General features: G+C 41.8%; 1 protein-coding gene across 40 annotated transcripts in view; it reads left to right on the forward strand.

The window, feature by feature from the left end:
• The window catches only part of LOC115597081 (neurexin-1a), a 276,475-nt gene that overhangs the window by 112,039 nt on the left and 141,366 nt on the right, over positions 1 to 23,070 (forward strand). For 30 of the 40 annotated variants that reach the window (XM_030442701.1, XM_030442712.1, XM_030442700.1 and 27 more), the window contains 5 exons: positions 2,108 to 2,491; positions 10,470 to 10,673; positions 13,114 to 13,140; positions 20,109 to 20,231; positions 21,492 to 21,873. In XM_030442701.1, the coding sequence (XP_030298561.1) occupies positions 2,108 to 2,491; positions 10,470 to 10,673; positions 13,114 to 13,140; positions 20,109 to 20,231; positions 21,492 to 21,873 (1,120 nt within the window). The remainder of the gene's footprint in view (positions 1 to 2,107; positions 2,492 to 10,469; positions 10,674 to 13,113; positions 13,141 to 20,108; positions 20,232 to 21,491; positions 21,874 to 23,070) is intronic. The other 10 variants (XM_030442706.1, XM_030442725.1, XM_030442719.1 and 7 more) reach the window with 1 other exon arrangement.

Raw genomic sequence — 23,070 nt, forward strand, 5'->3', positions numbered from 1 at the left:
CGTGTGTGTCTATGTGTATGTGTGCTGTGTTACTCATGAGCCTGGTGATGGCACACATCCCCATGGGACTATGTAGTGCCTTGTGACTTAACATAGCTTGACTCTGTTTGCACACTTCCTTACAGGACTGTGACAAGCGAGCAGAGCACTCTGAGCAGATGTCTGAAAGATGCTGACATCCTTCTCTTGTCTCGCACTTACATCAATTTAGACAGACATGCTTACCGTAGACGTACAGCATCCTTGTTTGCTGTTTATGACTGTTAAAATCAGAATCAGAGTCAAGACTCAAAGTATTAGCATTAGATGACGATCCTTTAAGAATTAGTGAATGTAAAGATATTTCCTACTACATCTTCTACATCTGGCATGATCACGATCCACGCTGACCTCAACGATGCTCATTCTTCAGCCGGGCACCTGCTCTAGTCCGAGAAAAGTTTCCCGGCTAATGAGTTTGATGTAGTGAGCTCGTTAGCTATAACCTGAAGGGAGCTGTTCTGGCTGCATGACGGGTGGCCCTTGCCAAGTGTGCAAAGCTTGGAAGTCACAACAGCTGTGGCTGGAGAGAGCCGGGGCAGTGGGTGGCGGCAGGAAAGTGCTGGAACAGATGCCTGGGGCCAAGACCCTGAGAAAAGAGCTGGAACATGTTAGTGGGACCAGGTTAATCATTGTGCACTAGGTCCTTAGCTGTCTCTCCCAAGCACTTTTGCAAGACGGCCGGCTCACCTTGGCTGTAAGGAACATACATTAACAAGAGCGTTGATAGCTTACAGAGTGATTTCAGCATATCGTGTTTTAAAAAGCAAAGGAAAACCACAATAAATGTGTGCTTCCATTGAAATAAAATATACACATTTCTATCAAACGTGTAAATACATGTGATATGTATATTAATGCATGCTAATGGTAGCTGTAATGAAATGTGAAAGGCCCCATTTAATGTCTAATGCGTCTCTAAAGTGTGCCAGCCAGCCCTCTTGAAAATTCATGTGTGGCTTAGGGCTTGTTTTCCGAACATAAACACTTTGACTGGAAAAGTAACTTAAAAGCGGCGCTCTTCTTCCACATACAAGCAGTTAGGGCTCTGCCATTTAGCCCAGAGGCAATCAGCTAATAGCTCCCTCATATCTGTCATGGCATGCATCTGCCACTCAAAATGCAAATTATGACTTTATGGCAAATTTGTTTTTGAGCATCCTTACGCTACTATTTTCGCTGCCACTCTCCTGAGGCAGTGGCCTGTGTGGATCCTCAGCAGCGGGGTGTATAGATTACTGGACGAGGATGTGGGCAGTGGAGGCAGCCACCATTAATTAAAGATCCACAATGGCTCCTGCACTGAGAGTAACAGATCCATATACAAATTAATCACCCCAGTCTGAGTCCCACGGTAAGGCCTTCCTCTCTACAGCTTTACAGTCCAGTCATGTCCGCTGTTGTTTACCGTGCTCCAGATCGAGAATTAAACCTGAATGAGAGCGATAAATCATGGTGGGGAAACACACAAACTCTCATTGCAGGTTTATGTGTTGGAGAGGCAAACAGAAGGAGAGACAGGGTGGAAAAAACCCTGCAGTCCGTTAATCAAGGTCTAAAAGATGGCTATGATGTTTTTGTTTTTTTTTTTGGTCTTTTTTTTCGTTTTTGTTTTGTTTGGTTGCTTGGCTGAAATGATAGAGGGTGCAACGATTTTTCTTTTCCTCTCCTTTCTGTTTTATGACCACTGCTTTATAGATAAAGGAGATTTATTATGGGAAATCCAAGGAAAATGGAGAGGATACTCTTAGGGATCCTAGATTAGGCTACTAATAGACTTGCTGTCCTGTGATTAATGTGTGTTATCAACACTCATCAGTCATTCTAAATGAAGAAAATCCTGACCCTGTCCAGATGGATAACACTAATTAAGCTAATTTCTTCATCAAACCATCTTTAACTGGGTCGTCTTTGCGTGTTTGTGTTACTGCAGGGCACATAGAGCCATTTGGCGTCGACAGTCAGAGATAGGTGTTATAATCTGTCCATCTGGTGAAAAACCTCATAGTTGTTAAAAAAACAGGAAGAAAATAAACTTATCCAACTGGATATTCTCCTCTTTTCTCAGGTACCATCTCTATCAACACCCTCCGTACTGCCTACACAGCCCCCGGAGAAAGTGAGATCCTGGACTTGGATGACAATCTCTATCTCGGGGGTCTGCCAGAGAACAAGATGGGGCTGGTGTTCCCTACTGAGGTGTGGACAGCACTACTCAACTACGGCTACGTGGGCTGCATTCGGGATCTGTTCATTGACGGACAGAGTAAGGATGTCCGGCGCCTGGCCGAGGTCCAGAAGGCTACCGGGGTCAAGCCCTCCTGCTCTAAAGAGGCCCCCAAACAGTGTTTGAGCAACCCATGCCAAAACAACGGGGTCTGTAGAGAGGGCTGGAACCGTTATGTGTGTGACTGCTCCGGGACTGGTTACCTCGGACGCTCCTGTGAACGAGGTAAGGCTTTGTTTTTATCATCTACCCAGCAGGGTGGAAGCACGTAGTTTCTGTTGGGTGTGCATAATCTGGATTTTGTCGATGAGAAATGTCGACAATGCTTCACAGTGACGCACTTCTACCTAACTATGCATTGTCTTGAGGTAGGGATGGGATTGACATCAAAGACAATCAGAAACCGGCGGATTTTAATTATAGAGGCTACAGTTTTAGTGTTCTACGTCTGAAGGGACCTCCTTTCAAGTGCAGGTTGAGCAGCATCACCAGACAAAAGCCTGCATGTGGTCTTTTTATCTAGACTGATGGTTGAACATCAGCAGCTCTCTAACAGCAAACAGAACGCAATGTAAGACAGGAAAGAAAGTGTGTATGTGGAGGTAGACAGCCACTGAGAGGCAGACAGAACGAGTGAGGGCAGGTTGAGTGTTGACTGGCTGATGTTAGACTACGTTGAGTGGCAGTTGACTGATGCACCACTGAGGCACTGCTGGTCACGTCCGCCATGCACACCAGCCTGTAAATTGGCTGTCTTCTGCTAACCATTCGGCTCATCAAACCACTCACTCATGACCAGACCTGGTGCAGAATACTTATCCCAATCTTTTCAAGGAACGAGAAACAGAAGAAGTAAGTGTCACTTTTAGCTCATTGGCTGAACCATATACTGAATAAAATAAGTGGACATGGCCACATTAGTGTGTGGACTACCTGTTTTGAAGCATCGAGTTTGGTATTTTCTAGGTTTTTGGAACCAGTAGTGACAGTATTCGGATGAGGGGGTGGAGCTGGAGAGGACCGAGTTATGGATTTGACTGAGCACCCACTTACCATGTGCTGTTAGCATAGCTAAGTTGTCAGCTAATGCTAGTGCTAGTTAGCTAGCTAGCTTGGTTAGCAAGATACATCCCTAATTAAGGTTAACTGTGATATTTACCGGGATGCTAATTTTGGGCTGTCTTTTACCACAGCACTTCACAAGACGTTTCAAAGCGACCTAAATGTTGTATTAACTTTCAAAGAGTCAAAGTTTGAAGTGAAAACACACACAACACCCGAAAACAAGTCTCCATCCTTGATTGACAGGTTGCGGTACTTGTACAAGTCAACCATGCCCTAAAGCATACCCTGCTTTTTATGCTAGTTTCCCCTTTGTTTATAAATAAACATCAGGTTGTTTTTTTCATAAACTTATGTACAATCAGACTCCTTTTTGCAACCGCTGGAAGCATTGAAATACATGTTTCTGGTTTCTGGTTTTCTGGTTTTCTGGTCTCGGTTTCTTAAACTCTCAACTGCATATCCGTTTTATGGTACTGGTATTTTGGTCTCTTCTTCTGTCAGCTCAGCAAAGCCCTGCTTTTCTGCTCATTTGGTATTACAGTAGCTGGTTGACCTTTTTGACCAGACGACTTTTTGACCTCTTTGATTGAAATCTAGCTGGATTAAAACAACAACCGCCTGTGTGAGGAAGCCAAATCCTTCGCTTGCTGATATGGTCCACTCTGCAGGCAATTATTATCTGACTAAAATGAGGAATTTTCAGGCTTATTTACATAAGCAGACTGAGTGAATCAATATGAGGGATGTATAGTTCATTCACCAAAGAGAGATTAGAAACATTAATAGCCCTGGATTTGGGTGTGATGAATATCAGCTGATGGTCTAACAAATATTAATCAATAGTATTTTTTTTTTTTAACTCAGGCATAGATGAGTGGCTTAATGACATGTTTATTTTGTATTCATGAATAAATAATAGCTATCAGCTAAAGTGTATTTAAAGCTACTGTATATGATCATCAGCACAAATATTACCCTCGACCAATACTGTGTTTACAGTATATCCTTGAAGCCAGGATTGTGCTCAAGTGGTTGCAGCGGTACGTATATACTTTTCATTATGAAGTCTCATCAGCAGCAAATGAGCAAAAACAGATAACATATGCATAATCAAGGCAAATGTCAAAAAAGGAGCCTAAGCACGTCACACTGCTATCACAGTGTGATGCATCTGCACAGGCAAGACAGAAGGAACAGGTTCTCTCATCGGAGGAAAAAAAAAAAGTCTCCCGTTGGAAATGTAACACGTCCCACGCAGTCACATGTGTCATCTCTACATGTGCTCTTGCTTCTCGTCGGCGCTCAACTCATCCACCTTGTAAAGTGGTGGTGCCTAAATCTCCTGTAATTGCGATGTAGAATTTGTCTGCCTGAGGATGCTAATGAAACGGGCAGATGCTGATCGAAATCTGCTGAGTCACACGGAAGCAGAATAACTCAAAAACACATGATACCACAGAGGTTGCTCGCTGCTACGAGTGCAGATTATTCAGCCATGACATGTCTTTGGATTGCAAGGATGTAGTTGACGCCAAGACAGGAATTAATATTTAATTTTGGAGGGAAAAAAGCTGAAAGGAAATATGAAAGAGCGAAACCAAACTTCCTCCATCTCTGATAAATGTGTTGGTTAGGCTTGGCTCTGCGCTGCTCCGAGTCTCCACATGTGCTCTTGCCCATCCCAGCTAATGAGTTGACAGGAATTAGGGCATAGTATATGAGGGAGGTGGAGTGGGTTTGGGATACAGATCGTTTCACTTCACTAAGATAATTACTTATCCGGAGAGTGCTCGTGGATTCAAAATCATATAATCCACTGTGACCTCGGCTGAAAACAAAAGCAGCAAACATGCAGCTCTGAAACCAGATCACAGAAGTGCTGCGTGTTACGAACAGCCTCCACCACTCTGACCCCCACTCTCCTCCCTTCTAACACTCGGGCGTCTTCTTGGCGTCACGTCTCCTCTGTCCAACTCTCTTGTTTTCTTGCCGTCTCGGCTCTGTGTGTGAGACTGGCACCGGCGAGAGTGTGTGTGGGAGCAGTGGTATGGAGGACGAGCCCTGGCGTGCTGCCAGCTGTTTTGATGGCTCCAGATTGCCTCTGCGCTGGTAGGATGGAGCAGGCACCAGCAGGCTGAGGAGCTGTCAAAAGAATTACCCCAGCTCTCACTTATCCATGCATGGTGTACCACCCGGTGGCAAAATACAGCTACTGCATATGGCGGAGGAGGAGGACGACAACGAGTGAGAGGAACAGGAGGTGGAGCTTTCGGAAGAGAACCATGGAGCTGTTCGCCCTATTTTGAGAGATTTTAATTAAGCAGACAAAGCAATTTTCCCCCCTTGCATCCCAAATGTCTTCCCCTTCATTGTTCCTCCAGTTGCTAATTAGCCCAAATAGTAGTCTTGCAGTGTGGGGTTAAGGCAGCCTCCCAGATGGTGGAGTAGGTGCGCTGCCGCACATGCAGGTATTCCCTAATGAGGTATGACATGCTAGATTCCAATACTGACAGCACCTGCATTATTTCACACTGACAGCGGCTGCAGATGGATGTTTGCTCACAAAATCATAGGTGTGGAGATCAGTACAGAGATCGATACACAGCTATATTCCCTGAACACATGCCAGACACACATTCATACGTACTGACGCATGCACATGATAGCCAACACTGCTCAGTGCTTTTTTTCCGCTTTCACCTGCTCACCAGCTTATTTAGGTTGTTAGAGTGATCCTCCATATTCTTGAGGAAAACAATCTTCAGATATTCACACTAAATAAACAAGCTCCCTTTGTTTTAATGACTGAATAAACAAACTGACCTTAAAGGACAAAACAGTTTCATGCTGTTTTACTTTGTTTATATTTGGCAGACCCTGCCTAGCTTCAAACGGTGTTCTGGGGACCTTATTTTCCTCTTGAGAACAGCTTGTTTATTCATTTATGGAAGAAAAAAAAACACGTATTACTGAGTTTGTAATTATTTCCTTATTAATGTTGCAAATGTTAAAATTCTGATTATGAATTTCTCCATAGTGCCCTATAACTGGAAACATGAATCTTATGATATTGCCAGTCTCTTCAATGTATCTCGAATATCATGCTCCATAATATAGCTAACGATGACGATATCTACAACATTTGAATAGGATACATTAAACCATTATGTTTTAAATTAGTATGACTATAAAGAACTGGTGCTTTAGAACATTTATTTGCTTTTCAGAGCATAAAGCCATTTGCCATTGGCCCGCAGCGAAAGCCAAGAGGTGCAGAATGTTATTGCGTAATTGTGAAATGCCCTCAAAGGGGAATAAGGCTGAGTTTTAGCGTTAAAACACATTTTAGCCATGCCCTTTGACAGCACACTGTGTGTTAGTCACCATTCACCACACTAGAATATAGTCACAAATTAGAGAGAACTGGTCGTCTCACGCCCTGAAGCTGTGTATAGAAAATTGGTTGAAAAACAAGGAAAAATCCGACCGTGAGAGTGCTTGGGGTAGATTTTTCTGGGGATGTAAGCATGTGTTGTGGGATGGAGTCTTGGCAAGGAGTGAAATAGACAATCAAAAATAGTTGCAAGGCACAAACCTGAAGGAAACGTTCAATGGGACTCACAGTTTTTGACCAAGGACGATGTTTGAGTTGAACATTTCATGTCTGCTCTCTACAGCTTCGTATAATAGATCTTGTCGGAGAGACCTTGATAGCGCAGCAAAGAACAAAGACTTAAGATTAACTTGTAAATCATTAAACTAAGTGGTAATTCTCCTTTAATAGTCTCAATGGGCTGAAAAACCTCATTCGCACATACTAAATCTTTACCATCTTGGCCGTGGCGTGTATTCCTGACAGCTCCTGCTGAACTGGCAGATTCAACTACTTTGACCGGACACACTGATCCATTTTCTATCTTTGCTTTCATTTTGTAGCCCTGATGAGGTTGCCGTATGGTCACAGAGTAGCAGTCTTGAAGCTGTCCAAGGATGATGCTGTTTCTCTCTGTATGGAAAGAGAATAGTTTATGTGTCTCTGGAAATCTACTTAGCTGAGCATTTAGTAGCCAGTGAGTCGGTTTCTTGGATTGTGTATACTAAGACACTCAAAGACGGATGCGGTGAAGAAGACATGAGCAGCTTTGAATTATTTATGATATCTCTGAGCCTTGAAAACATTTTCCAGAAGCCTTTGGCAGGTGTTTTCGAGCAAATTTTGAATTGTGTCGGGCCTGGCGCCCTGATACTGTGGGACATCACAATTGTGTGACATACAGCTGACAGCTCTCCCTTCCTGCAGTGCTCGTTCTCCTTGAGGGAGAATGGAGCAAGGACTGCGTGTCTGTCTGCCAGTACTTCCCCCTTGTTAGTAGCACAACCTTATTTGTTACTGTGCCCCCCCCTCCCATCACTCCTTGTTTTCTTGTGAAAATCAGAAAACAATGTTGTATTGTTATTGTGCTTTACACGACGGAAAATGAATGCTTGGTTTAGTTTGGTAAGTTCCATCTCCCCTCTGACAGCCTCCTGTTGGATTGGCACAGACAGAAGCTCCAGCTTCATCCTCTCAATTTATTTTGATATTAAACATGGAGTGCCATTAAAATGGACTCGGCTTCCAGGATTGGATTTTTGACAGGTGCTCTCGTTGCATTAGGTGATGATGCGCTCACATGTCATTCTCCATATTTTCATTTCTATCTGGACTTTTCTTATTTATGGGGTTTTAGACAACCTCTTGATGAATGACTCTCAGCAGAGTTGACATGTTGGATGAAGTGCAATATATGCTCTAGTTGTGATTAATTTGCCACATCAATTCAGTCAAAAAAAAAAAAGGAAATCAAGATTATTCAAATGAATAAAATGAGATGTTGCATCACATCATTATTATTCTTCTTGTGATGATTCTTCGTAGGCATCTGTTTTTTCAATGATTATAGCAATCAGTTAACTAAACTCCATGATGTTTACCATATACATTATGTAATTAAAGAGTAACTCCAATTTTACAGATCTGTTTATAGATCTTGGGGAGTTTGGCTGTATATGTGGAAAAAGTAGTATGAAGCCTTTTGTGGCTCCAGAGGAAGCTGCATGTAATCTGCTAAATTCCTCTGGTGAATGCACTCAGTGGCTGGGTTGCATTGTGGGTAATATGTCAAATGTGTTTTTAAACTGTCCATAATGAATGCAACAGTGTTGTAGCAGTGTAACGCCAAAACCAGGCGCCTACATTTCCCACAATGCAACTTAAAAACATTTTAAAGGTGCACTATGTGGTTTTGGGGAAGACATTTTAGTCAGAAGAGTTCTTAATTTTTTTAAGCTTAAACAAACTAAATAAACAAACACTTTATTTTCATGACTGAATAAATAAAATACACAAACTGAACATAAATGTGTAAAGTGTTTGGTAATTATCATTCGGATGTGTTCATTTTCTCTTTTTTGTGTTTTGTTTCACCGTTTGGATCCTTTTTACAGTACGAGGCCATTTAGGGGTTTGATTCATGCTGGAGCAGGAACTCCAAACCGTGCAGCACTCAGATCTGTCACTCATTTTTTTATGCTGTAGTGTTTTCACATCCAGTCTTCCCTGCTAAACATACACCTGAATAACCCTTCCATTATTTATGTACAGTGTTAAGTAACCAAATGCTAAAATTCTAAATGTTCTCACATTAAAATTGCGAGCTGATTTTACAATGATAAATGCTTTTCAACTATTAGCAGAGCCTGAACAGTAGCGCCCATTTTTCCTTGAATCTGCTAACACTTTCTTAATGCAGGTCTTTGCTTTGGCTTCCTGGCAGGAAGCAGACAGTTTAGCAGTGAGAACTCGTTTGTCACACGCCCCTGTCATCTGCAGCATACCCCAGGAGGGCGTGTAGAAATTGGATTTGGGTGAGGAATGTGACGGAGTCATCCCAGGGGATGGATGTGACATTGACTCTGTGTGACGAGGAAGTGGTGATGAGGTGGCGGTGTGTACATTGGTACCCTATCGCCCCCGCCGCTCTCCATCTCCCCATCCCTCCAACTCGTCTTCTATCTGTCTCCAAGCTGCAGCTGCAGTAATGGCTTTGTTATTGGGTTATGGTTTAGTTACACTACCGGAAATGCTGTTACAACCTCCTGCCAGCGTTAAACAATCTCCCCAGCATTTCTCCAGGCGGCTGCCTAATGCGTTGAGTAAATGCAGTCACCCTGAGCAGAAGCTCAATATTCAAGGTCCACAGACAATTACGATTCTGTCGCCGCTTGTGTTTTCTTTTTTTTTTCCCTCGGTCAATATCAATTTTTCCGTTCGTTATTTATCACTATTATATTGCAGATATAAGACATCGACGATGCAAGGCTGCCACTTACAGACCAGTAACACTCTGTTTACCTTCACCTCCTTTTCTGTAATTTCTTTCTTATATTTATATTTATATATTATATTTATATATTTCTTATTTCTTATAACGTTTTTTTTTTTTTCACTACTGTCCTTGCAAGTACCTGTCTCAGTACTAAATTGGCACAGACTAGGACAGGACTCAGGCAGACTTTGCAGGGAGTTTGGGTAGCTGTCGGCTGTAGTACGCGGTGTAATGCGATGCTACACTTGTGACAAGTCTTCACACACTGCTCCCGAATGACATATCTGTGTACATGGCGTTTAGGAGTCACTTACTCTGTGAGTTTTGAATTGACCCATTGATTTTGTATTGTATTTGTGCTTCTAGCAGCTTGATTGTCTGGATTCATGTGCAGTCAGAGGGACTCAATGTGTCGGTGAGACGCAGTAGCCCTCCCTAACAATCCTGCAGAGCACATGTCTGAGACACTGCTGTAGACTGCAGTTGTCCCTGTGTTTGTCAACTCTGTGGTTTAATCATCCCCTCATGAATGGGCTGGATGCTGGGTGACTAGTCAGTGCTGTCAGTGGAGGCACGCCGAGAAAACGGTGTTAGCAGCATCTGAGTGCATTTGTGTAACAGACCTATAATAGGCTTTCTCACAGTGTGTGTGGTGAACTCTAAATGCATTTTTTGTATTGATATCTTCCAACGTAATGTATTTCCTCTATGTCACAACACTCACTTATATCCACACAAAAATACATCTTTTGGTGTTTTTCTCTCTGCAGAGGCGACCATCCTCAGCTATGACGGCAGCAAGTTTATGAAGGTCCAGCTGCCAGTGGTGATGCACACAGAAGCCGAGGATGTGTCCCTGCGCTTCCGCTCCCAGCGAGCCTATGGCATCCTAATAGCCACCACATCCCGGGACTCGACTGACACCCTGCGTCTAGAGCTGGAGAGTGGCCGCGTCCGCCTCACTGTCAATTTAGGTAACGCCTCGGACATACACCGACTGCAGCGGCAGTCCACTGTCTCACACTTAGTCTCTCTCTCTCTCACACATACACATATTTTGAATAGAAGGAGAAGGTGTAAAAGACTTTCAATGGCAAGAGTCTGCGGCTCTCCGCTCACTGCCAGTTGAGCGCACGGCTGCCGTTGCCCAGCAGGGAATGCTCGCTGCCCACTCCACCAACTAACCTCAAATCATCGATATGTGTGTATTACTGTAAAGAGACCTTAAAGCTCATACTCTTCCCTGGAGATGTTTCAAATACATCCATGGGGACGCTAATAATTCCTCTAAAGAATAATGCTCTGAGAATAAAGTGATAGTAATATAATGCAGCTCTTAATTGTAAGCTGTAGCCAGTGCGCACACATTTTTTAAAATCTTTTTTCCATATATGAAGGAATGCATGAGTGCACATACATCAGCAGCTGTGTCTTAAATGAGGAGAGGAAAAGCTGGCAGCAAAAAAAAACAAAAAAAAACAAAAAAACATTCAGGACAAAATGAAAGAGTCTTTGCCAGTGTGTGTATGTGTGATCATTTGCTCCGGAAAGAATGCAGCGATGCCTGTGAAAAAAGTTTGATATCTCCCAAACAGAGCAGCGCCGCACAAATGATAGCCATCTATTTCTCCTTTCCACTGGCTAAACAGAAATGGGCTCCTTAAGCGGAGCCGTTTAGCGACGCATACAAAGTAGACTGCTGTCAACCACGAGGAAGCACGTGTCGTGGCACAGAAGACACGACAGCGCCACACACCGACAGGGCTGACAAGTTGAATCATTACGAGCACAAAAAGATGCCCTCGGAAGGAAACAACAGGTCACAGTGTTTTGTTTTCTTTTGGATTATCTTTGACACATTTTAGTGTTTTTGAGTGTGTCCCCAGCGTCAGCCCTTGAAGCCTGTCTTCCCTCCTTCAAAAAAAAAAAAAGCAGAGCATTCCCTGCGAGGGTAGGCTAGTGTCGGTCTCTGGCTGTTTGCGACCACTTTTCTGCTGTGGTTGACGACACACGACAGGCAGGGCCAAATGGGAAATGAGGGGAGGGGAGTTCGATCTGGGTCACCTTTCTCAGAGCACGGCACGAGCTCAGCCCGAGGAGGCAGGGAGGTAAAAAAAAAGAAAAAAAAAAAGACGACATAGAACTAGTGGCAGTCTACATGGCTTTACTGCACGGTAGAAGATTAGTTATGTCATTGTTTGATGGAAATGAGAAACAGAGTTGTGGTAGGATCAAGAAAATCATTAGTTGTTACTAAAAAGAAAGAGCTGGCTCTACTATGTTTGACTGGTAGGAGAAGTATTCAGATGTTGTACTTAGCAAGCAATACCACTATTTTAGATACTTTCATTCAAATCTCACTGACAATTACAAGAAATACTGTCAGGAAAATGTGACTATACAACTGAAAGTTGCTCAGAAAAATAGTAATTGTATCATAAATAGAAGTAAAAGTAAATATTTATTTACATATATGCATATACTGTGTGCTATGGGTCAGTTTGTACTGTCAGCAAAGTCAATATAAATGTCAAAGCAGTCATACAGAATGGCCCCTACTTGAGTGATATACTATAATAGACGTATATTATGGGATTATTATCAGTGATGCATTCACATGTTCACAGCATTTTACTGCTTATTTTATTCACTCTATATCTTGTTAGGTTGTAAAATTGATACTGTAACACTGCATCAACCCCAACTAAGTATAACTACAGCAGTCAGATTTATGTTGAGGATTAAAAAGTGCAATATTTGCCTCTATAATGTAGCGAAGTATAAAGTAGCATACGATATAGCAGTAAGTGTTTAGTACAGTACTTGTAGAAAGACACACTGTCCTTTCTTATAAAGGTTTTATTTTCCACCACTGCTAGTCTTACGTACAGCACGATCATAATAGTAGAAGTACTCATTCGTTTACTTTAACGTTGCGTTTCAGTCTTGACATGTGGATAGATGCACAGATAGTTAGGGATAGAGATGATGACGGATGGAGAGAATCAAAATAGCTTCCAACTGGCCCTGTCTGACCCTGACCGAAATCTGATGCTCTCATACTGTACAAATCATTTCATAGAAATAAACAGTAATCCTCCAGATGCAATATGTATCAAATACGCTGATTGGCTACATGGACAAAACAAAGATAAAACATGAAACTAAACCTGAGCTCCAATGATTTCCTGCTCCACATGTATTCCTGTAAACCCTGCTGTGCTCCTCTTAGCACGACTACACTGCGGTGCTTTTTACCAGCTCGCTGCAGCTCCGGGGCCATGGGTGAGAGCATCAGAGGACGGACAGTGTCCGTGTGTGCGTCCCCAGAGGGGTGGACTGTATGCTTTAATGATGTCTGCAGCTGTAACGTTGAAAGATGAATTTATCTCTCATCTATTCTTCCCCATCTAGATTGTATCAGGATTAACTGTACCACCAGTAAGTTGCTGTTCACCTTTTCTTCTTCTTCTTCTCTAACTCTCTAACTCTTACTGTTTCTGGACATTGAAGTGTGGTTATGTTTGTTTACTTTAATGTTTAATTTCTTCTCTGTGGCCATTATACGATCCTGACATTTAAAATACCAACAAAAGTGGCACTGAGAATCAGTCAGTACCCTGATATAATATTTAATACATCTGACTTGCATCTTGCATTTGACGTGATATCATCCTCAAGTCCGAGAGCTACGGGTACACGCTAAGTGCCTGGTGGTGCTGCGTGCATCAGCTGTCCAGGAGAATAATGAGCGGTGGGGAGGGAGGCTTGAATTAATGGCGAACCCAAATGTGGCAGTCAGCTGTGATTCCGCACACCGAGTTGTCTCTAATTAACGAACCTTTTCACTCATGAATTTAGGCTGATATAAAACGCATGCTTTTGGAAGCGCAGGTATTTTAGACATGCATGATTTCCCTGTCTCTCGACCCCCCCTCCCCCTTTTCATTTTTTTTTCTCCCCATTTTGTTTCCTTTCTACTTCAGTATTTCACGCCAGTTGTAAATTGATGAGGCCATTCAAGGCGCGGAGGAAATACAGAGTGTGATTTTATTATTCTCATTAACCTGCCTCGCAGAGCAGAAAGAAAGGGGATAAAGAGGGAGGGAGAGGGGATAGATCTTGTTGTGGGATTCACGCTGGATATTTGCGCCTATGTGTGTGTGTGTGTGTGTGTGTGTGTGTGTCTTAACACAGAGGTTACATTGCAATATTTTGGGAGGTAAATATCCCTGACATTTATTATTCAGGAACAGTGATGAATTAATAATTACCTTGCTGGAGTCATAATACTTGAGCCTTCTTCCTGTTCAATGATTCTGAAGTGACACTCTCTGGATCAGTAAATACCAACAGAAATTAGACAGTTTAAGCTCCGTAATAGAGTGTTGTGCACTGTATATAAGGACACGCTGTCCTCTCTGAGAACAGTGCGAGTGTTTGGAATCGCTTTGTGCGCGAAGTGTTACAGTATTTGAAGGTCATTGCCTGATGAGGAGCGGAGACTTACACAACAAACGCCTCCGCACAGAATCACACGATGTGACCTCTAGACATGCCTCTGTGTGCCAGCCCTTCTTAACACCTTTCTAAATGCTAAATAGCATTGTTCATGCGTCTTGGATTGCATCCCTTGTTTGTGCATGCAAATAAAAAAGGCTCTAAGCTCTAATTCCCCCTTCCAATGCTTTAAAAGGTCATTCCTTGTTTAGAAGGATGGTGTGAAGGCGTAATCCGTGCACCAATCCGTTGCACTAATATTTGCCATATATTTCACTCACTAATGTATTTCTATATTAAGTTATTCATTTTTTTCAGTTCATGTTTTCTAATTCCGTTAAGTTGCGTGCATCGTGTAGCTGAAATTAGATGGAGGCAGGATGAATGTAGAGGTGGAGGAATAAATGTAAATTTCACAATCTTTAAAGGTGACATTTTAATCAGAAGAGAGATCTGTTTTGACTGATGCCTAAACAAACTAAATAAACAAACTCTATTTGTTTCCATGTCTTGATAAACTTAATAAACAAACCTTAAAGGACAAAAAACTTTTTTTTTACTTTTTAACTACTTTTACATTTGGCGGACCCTGCCACCCTTTAGCTTCGTTAAGTGTTCTGGGGACCTTATTTTCCTCTGAGAACAGCTTGTTTACTCAGTTATGGAAAAGGAGTTTGTATTCTGACCTCATTAATATTGTAAATCGAAAAAAAAATTTGAATTTATTCTCCCAAAACTATATGGTGCCCCTTTAAGATGAAGGAGTACAAAAGTTGCCTTCATCATAGAGTGTAGTCTAGTCACGTGCATCTTACAGTGTAGTGTAAAGCAGTGTTTTTTTTAACAGGCTGGATGATTTCACACAGACTGTGGGGAAAATGCAAAATTAAAAATTACCATACAGTGCTGGTCTGTTTTTGCATTTAAGTAATTTCATGCAACATGTTATATTGGTATGAATTCTGTTTGTGCACATTGTTATAATGTAGTCTCATTTTCTCCATAAAATATCAGTCTTAAAATGACATTGTGTCATGTTGTCACGTCTCCAGAATAATTAATGTTTTGGTAGATAAAAAGAAATATAATGTTGATGTTTCTCAAACACAACAAAGCAACAGCTCAAAGAGAAAATATTTTGATTCTGTCTTTATTTGATATGATGCCAAAGGGAAAGCTAATGTTTGGATAAAACAGCAATGAAAGCAGGAAAAAGCAGCTCTTTCTTTAATGGATTCAGACCTAATTGTGTCATAAGAAAATAATGTTTAATTTAAGTTCTTGGAAAGAACTGTGTTAAGCCTGCGCTTATTTCCACTCATGAGGAGTTAGCGTTTATTTTTTTATTTTTTCTAGGTTGTTATTTTGCTCCGTGTTATTTTTGTTCCCCCCCCCCCCCCCCCCGTGTTAATTAATGTGTCTTGTCAGGCGCTGCAGCTCCGGTCAGCTTGGTGGATGAAGAATTTCAGCACCGACTCAAAGAACACATCACTGTCAATTAGGGATCCAGGCTCCCTGGGGCTGCCCAGAGCTGTCTGAAGAAAACACTGCCACTTCGACTTAAACACTGTTAACGGGCACTGAGTGACAACAAACCAAAAAATGAACTAAAAATATCTTGTGACAGATTGGCTTTTTTGTCTGTCTGCCATTCTGGTCTTCTATTATTCATTAACTTGAACTGCAGGATAATGACAATTTACAGTGTAGCCAGGACGTGTTGATGAGGGCAACTTTATGTGATTATTCTCTCCATGACCTTCTTGCGAAAGATCCCAGGGCTCTTTTTCTCTCATAATTGATCTTTTCCACACATCAGTCTTTCGTTTTTTGAGTTATTTAGTGTGAAAGAGCTGCAGGAGATTCTTTTACATGGGTATTACACCTGTATGCACGTTAGAAATTATAAGTGAGCGCGTGATTTAAGGAGGATGCACCAGGGGTGAGATATGTGCATACTTAAAAGCAGAAGACTTACATCTACTTATCATTACTGAGCACTTAGAATATATGTATTGCGAGAAAAAGGTTCACATAAAATCAAATTGCTATTTGCGTCATCGTTCTCTTACCATACCTCAGAGGTTTTTTGGTTAGATTTAAACATGTGAATTTATTTGAGGACCACTGCTTTTTATGATTGCTAATCATTTATTTTAACCTCTTTATTCAGCTACCTTACTTGTGCTTATTTTCATCCAATTTTCTAGACTGACTTACTGAAAATGATGAGTAGTTTGTGATTGGGGGTCCAGTGGGGTTGCCAACAAGTGTCTCCCTGGTCTCCCTTGGGGACACCCCGCTTATGATCAAGTATTTCCAAATCATTAGGTATAATCAGCTTTAAAGGATCTATTTGTAAAATTTTAAACATAAAAACATAAACTCTAACATTATCAATATAGTATGAAGAAACAACAGTGTTGACACTATGTCAAAAACTATGTATCGTGTTGCAGAGATGTCTACTGAAGTTAGCATGTTAACCAGCTGGCCATGTAATATCACTTTGTACAGGCAAGAAGCGATAGTCCGATAGCTCTTCGTCTCTTCCCTGCTTTACGCCCCCCCCGTCCCTGCCCACCATGTGTTTTTGTCCCTGAAGCCAAAGTCCTGATAGAAGACATTGTAAATCACCTCCATGCTATATCCTGTCCCTGTCTTCAAACTGACCCCAGTTTCAGATGGTTCAGTCCCAGTTTAGTGTCTGGATGTGTTCACATCAGGCAGCCAGATCCAGTTGAGCTGGGCCCTGTCGCCCATGGTGGTTCCCCCTGTTATCTAAGCTCCCAGCAAACTCCTGCCCCTGTAGCTACCTTGAATTCTGGTTACATTGCAGAAATTACACCTTTAATGGTGAGTGCTATTGTGCTAGGAATGGTAAAGAGGCTTTCCTTCTGTTTGGCAATAGAGGACTACTTGATTATGTCTGTATCTGAACAGTTATAGTATAGATGAGTCAACCTGAAGGTAAATAAAGGATCTCTTCATGACTGCATAATGCATGACCTAGTAAGGGTCTATATGAAAGTTATTGGTTTGTGAAAGAGTGCTGAGATTTATGTTTTACTTTGCAGAAAAGCAAGAGTCCACAGAGTTATAAATATTTGCTTTGGATCCTCCAATAGACTCTCTCCTAAAAGATTATAGTCATTTTTTTTGATGAAGCTATTTTTATATAACAAATCTAACCAGGGAAGGCTGAAAAATAAGATTAAAATGTTGGAAAACATCAAATACTCTTGACTGCTCTCTCTGGGAGACTATGTTCCCTTTAGCAACAATAAAATTAATATACCACAAATTATATTGAAACTTTATTATGTTTCTGTATGTTTCTACTCTAGCGTCTAGTGAGGGAAAAGAACGGTGAAGGGGCAGTTAAAGAGCAATTATGAGGATGTACTTTATGGTTACACTGAATTAGTTTCATAAAGAAATTCATTGGCTCAGTGGTCCTTGTAACAAACGTTAACTACTTAAATTAAAAGTTGGCTTTAAATATTTACATCCCCTGAAGTTATAGTACTCTGAGGGACTTCTCTGTCAAGCCAGTAGGTAGTCAACATGACAATATTATGTAAGTTATTCCTAAAAAATACACTAATTAACAATGTGATGTTGTGTTCCAAACAGCATCTTAAGTACAGAGCAGTTTCTGTTTGTAAAGCAAATGAACGTGAATGCAAATGGCCACCGCAGATTAGTATCGACTGTCGTCATTTATTGTTTTAACACTATTTAACCTCTGCTTGTTCAAACATTTCCACAAAGGCTTTTTCCGTTAGCGAGGCATTGATTGGACATGGACATGTGCAGCCTGCTAAGCTTCCCCCACCATGTGTGCTTGCTCTCAGTGTCTGTGTTGATGGTAATCCAGCAGTAGTGTCCTGCTGCTTGGTCAGCGAGTCCTTCTTGCCTCCACCTGGGTGAGTCACAGTGTCCGGGCAGGCAGCACCAGTGTCTGGCCTGTCATCCAGCCGGCCAGAGCTGATTGACTGGATAATCACATCTTCTCATGCTGCCCTGTGCCACACTTCGCCGCTGTTCCCTTGGGCCTGAAGTCAATGAGGCTAAGAGAGATCACTGGAGATCCATCACTGCAGATAGATCGCCATCAGTGAGGGCACTGGAGAGGGCTTGATGTGGCAGACAGTGGGACTAAAGGCCCTTAATGTCTGGCCAGCAGCTGGCTGTTTGGACCACAGACTGCAATACAAGCAAGAACGCCAGCCCTACAGTGGTGAATGTCGTGCAGAAATGTGCTCCGTAATACGATTGACCTCTTTTCCCCTTCCCTTTCTTTCTTCCTTGGAGAGCAACAAGGACAGGATGATGGAAGGCAAAGATCAAGCATGCTTTCAAGTCCAACTCCATCCCATTATTTCATATCTCTCCTCCTTAATCCCTCGCCAGTCGTCTGGTTTCAATCCTGCCCCGGTGTTTAGTGCTTACAAAGCAGAACTATGCCTCTGAGATTGAGTGTGTCCCAGTACTTTGGCACCCTCAGATTTGCATACACATTGCATCGTGGCTTTGAAGATTGCATAAAAGGACGAAATAAATAGCCACAAATGGGTGCAGGGGGACTGAACCTGGCACCCATTTGAAAATGCTCCCCACAGTGGGCGAGGTATCCGGAGCCTGGGGATTTTAATACCGTCACAGTGGCACATCCTCATTGGCCTGTTTGGTTATGTGTGCCCAGCAGGGGAACATCAGAGCTGTGTAGCAATTCAAAGATGCTCTAAGACCGAGGCTGCATGAAAAAATAATGCGTTGCCCCAATTGGACCCATGTAGGAATGTCTACGTGCAGGAGTGCATCTCAGAGAGATTTTTTTTTCCTTTTTCTCTGTGCTCATGAGATCACAGAGATTTTTTCGCCGTTGCTCTGATTTATCTGGGATTCTAAATTTGATTATCGCTCTTTGAGGCTTTTGGCACCGCAATTCTCTGTGACATCTCTATTACTGCCTGCAAGCAGTGACACACTTTTAGGAAATATTCAAATGCATGGTTCAGGATTCAGAACAGGAATGGATCACAGATGTATCAGCAAAGTATTAATTATTAAATTATGGTCAGCTGAGTGGTCATTTGTTATTGTTGATTGATGCAATGAATAAATCAGACTTAATAGTGTAATTTGTGTTGTTTCTGTTGTATTGCTGAGGCTACCTGCCCTCTGCTGCTTTTTTCCAAAACACCCATTTATTTTCAAGGGCGATGATAAAAAGAAAATCACACTCTGTACTTCCTGGACTTCCGTGGCTTGTCTGTTCTTTTCACCACCGGGCACACTGCTCCCTTTATTCAGGTGTTTCTTCCCATACAGCACTTTCATTTCATTTGGTGGGCATGAGAGAAATCAAATACTAGGTTGCACTGTCGGAGGTAAACAAGATGGAGAGGGATGCTCGGTGTTAAAGTGCCTTGCTCCGTCCCGGCATTTCAGCGGTTATTTGCTGCCACCAAGTGGCGTGATAGGAGTGAAAAAAAAAAAAAAAAAAAAGTGATGAGAGACTAGCTGTAATGAAAAGTCTTAATTGAAATCTAATTATCCCGCCTTTATTTACACACAATACGGCAAAACAGATGTCGTAAATACTAATGTGACATCCTGATCACCGCCTCCCTCCTCCTCCAGGTTTGAGGAAAATGGCGTTCAGAGAGAAATGTGATCTATCTAATGGTGCGATCAGTACAGCAAATGCAAGTCAGAATGATGTGTTTTTTTCTGGACCATTAACTATGTTTACCTTAATGTTTTCTGCCTCTGTCAAACTACTTAACTCATCCACTCTGTCCTCCTTTCGCTCTGCCCCCTCTCTATCTCTCAGCCTGTCTGTAATGTATGCTGTGTGTTTGCATGCGTGCGTGTTAACCGCTGTTTGGACTGTCCTGCAGGCAAAGGTCCAGAGACTATTTTTGCGGGTCAGAATCTGAACGATAATGAGTGGCACACTGTACGTGTGTTCAGGAGGGGCAAGAGTTTGAAACTGACCGTAGATGATCTGCCGCCCGTGGAAGGTACTTCTCAACCTCTGTTCCTCTGACAGAATTGTATTTTTTATCCACATAAACTGAACTTTTCCTTAACATTTGTATGGCTTTAAGGGTTTAACTGTTCAAACCCCAAGGTCTCCAATTGGGGGACTTTAAGACATGCAGAACAACCACAGAGCCACTACTGCACTAATTATGAAAGAATATAGTCATATTTTATATCAAATTAAACAGCAGAAGCTGGGCTACAACGTGTGAAAAACATGTTTATATGACTCAAACACAGCCCAAACACTACTCAAATAAACAACAAAACATCAAACTTCAAAGTATTCAAATAAACCTTGTGGTTGCAGAGATATACTCATTTTATTATGGATATGCAATTTTCGAGCAGAGGCCTAGAAAATTGGCTATGGGCTTTAAGGTGACTTATTTGTCATTGTACAACACAGGGTTGCATATCGAAAATGAAATAAACGTTACACAAAAGTAAAACATGCATATTCTCAGATTCAAGGTAAGACACAAGCCTTGTACCAGAATTTTAGGCAACTTCAAGTGTGTCACCTGTGCTATGTGTGCAGTGGCAGGTTAGATGATTTGCTCATCTGGAGTGAGCCTTCTTTAATATGTATTTCTAGAAAATGTAGCTCCCATATTAATGTTGTGCAAAAATGCAGCTGCTTCAAACAAGAGACACATTAAAACGTGTCCTGTAGCAGAATGGCAAGTGTCTAATGATGGCTACAATATTCAATAATAAGACACAATGTGCTGGTTTTGTCATTATGCAGGGATAGTACACATTCAAGATGAGGGTACTTTTCAATTTACAACAAAACTTTTAGATGGACTTTCTGTGGAGCCTTAAGCAGCAGAAAATGTTATTCTAAGACCTACAGTGAGTACTGTGCTGATCTGTTCTTTTCTGCATGGAAAATCTCGCACCACAGTATCGTCTAATCTACAACCTCAAGAAAAACAATTCTCCATGACTAATTTACAGTTTACACAGAAAGTGGAGAGGACAAAACTTTTTTAATAGATGTGCGTCTGATAATTTGTTATGTTGTGCTTCTTTAATTTCTTTCTTGTTTTTTTTTTTCTGGAATTAATATTAGATATCTTTCATGAATGTTTCAAATGGTATTATTGTCATTATTTAGAGCAGGAGTGCCCAAACTTTTTCCCTTGTAGGGGCCCAAAACAGAAACGTAATGTTGTGCCATGGGCGTGTACCCCTGTTAACATCCTCCCTCCCCCCTCCTCTGCTAATCAAAGGTCAAATGGCAGGTGACCACACCCAGCTGGAGTTCCATAACATTGAGACGGGCATTGTGACCGAGAAGCGCTACATGTCCATGGTGCCGTCCAACTTCATCGGTCACCTCCAGAGCCTCTCCTTCAACGGCATGGCCTACATAGACCTCTGTAAAAACGGCGACATCGACTACTGCGAGCTCAACGCCATGATCGGCTTCAAAAACATCATCGCCGACCCCGTCACATTCAAGTCGCGCTCCAGCTATGTGACCCTCACTACTCTGCAGGCCTACTACTCCATGCACCTTTTCTTTCAGTTCAAAACCACCTCCTCCGACGGCCTCATCCTGTTTAACAGCGGGGATGGAAATGACTTCATTGTGGTGGAGCTGGTCAAAGGGTAGGTGGATACTTCCCTGTAGAGCTCAAGTATAACTGCAGTAACTGAACAAACTCCACTGTTTAAAGTAGATCTGCTCACATTCTCTTATGTTACATTTTCAAGTGCTAAAACTGGGAATTTTAGACCTTAAACAGTCTACAAGGAACCTTTAACTATTTATGAAATAGTAATACCGATGCAACTGTATATAAGCAAAGGAGACTATTGGCACTATTGTACTGTATTGATGTAACCTGAGGAATTAAGGAGTCACAAGTAATCATCATGATTTTAAGTTGGTGGTGTTGATACCGCTTTTGTCCACAGGGGCCGCCAGAATAAGCTAAATTAAAGTTTTAGTAGCTGCTTTAAAGTGTAAAAGATATATTTTGTTCCTTTTTCACTAGATTTGACAGCGTTGTCGGTGTAGGAGTCGCTTTGGTGTCTGTGCTTTCATGCCTTGAGATAACTTGTAAAACAACAATGCTGTCAGAACGCTGTCAAAACTGATGTGTTTTTCTGGGAATTTGTAAATGAAGTTTGATGTGGCGTGGGTGGCTCTCTTGTGTTATTGTTGTTCAGATGAGGTTGTTTGCTCCTCTTGTTGCAGTAACCACACAGCTCTTCTGCTTACACGGAAATTACTTTGGTTCTGGGGCAGACCTGCCTGCCACCAGGTGTAGAGATACAAAAAAAGGTTTAAACTGAGTTGAATTAGTTTTATACTAGTGTAGCAAAAGTGTTTATTTGTGTAGGAATCTCCATATAAATGGATTATGATTTTAATAATGCAGCTCTGCATACTATATGACAGTTTCCAAACAGAGTATTATTCTTGACAGCTATGTATGCCATTACTATGGGAATTCAAATTATTTTCTTATCGCCTCTCTGCCAGAATATTTACTGAGAGAGCTGTCGGCTATTACTGTTCTTTTTAATCTTCATGAAGGCACAACAAATACCCAACATAAAAGGGAATCAACCACACAAGGGTGTGTTTCTTATTGCTGAATTGCAGCTATAGAATGACCTTCTTTTAACTAATGCCTGGAGTTAAGGTGGTATTCAGTGTGCTAAACATTAAAGTCATACATTTTAATTAAAACGAGCATGCAAATCATAAACTGCCTGTAAACCAAAGAATTTAAGACCCATTTGTTCAGCGCAGCCCAGAACCCTTTGTTAACTCCGCAACCCCGCCAATTATTTAGC

This window comes from Sparus aurata, chromosome 15, assembly GCF_900880675.1.
Source record: "Sparus aurata chromosome 15, fSpaAur1.1, whole genome shotgun sequence".
Lineage (NCBI taxonomy): Eukaryota > Metazoa > Chordata > Actinopteri > Spariformes > Sparidae > Sparus > Sparus aurata.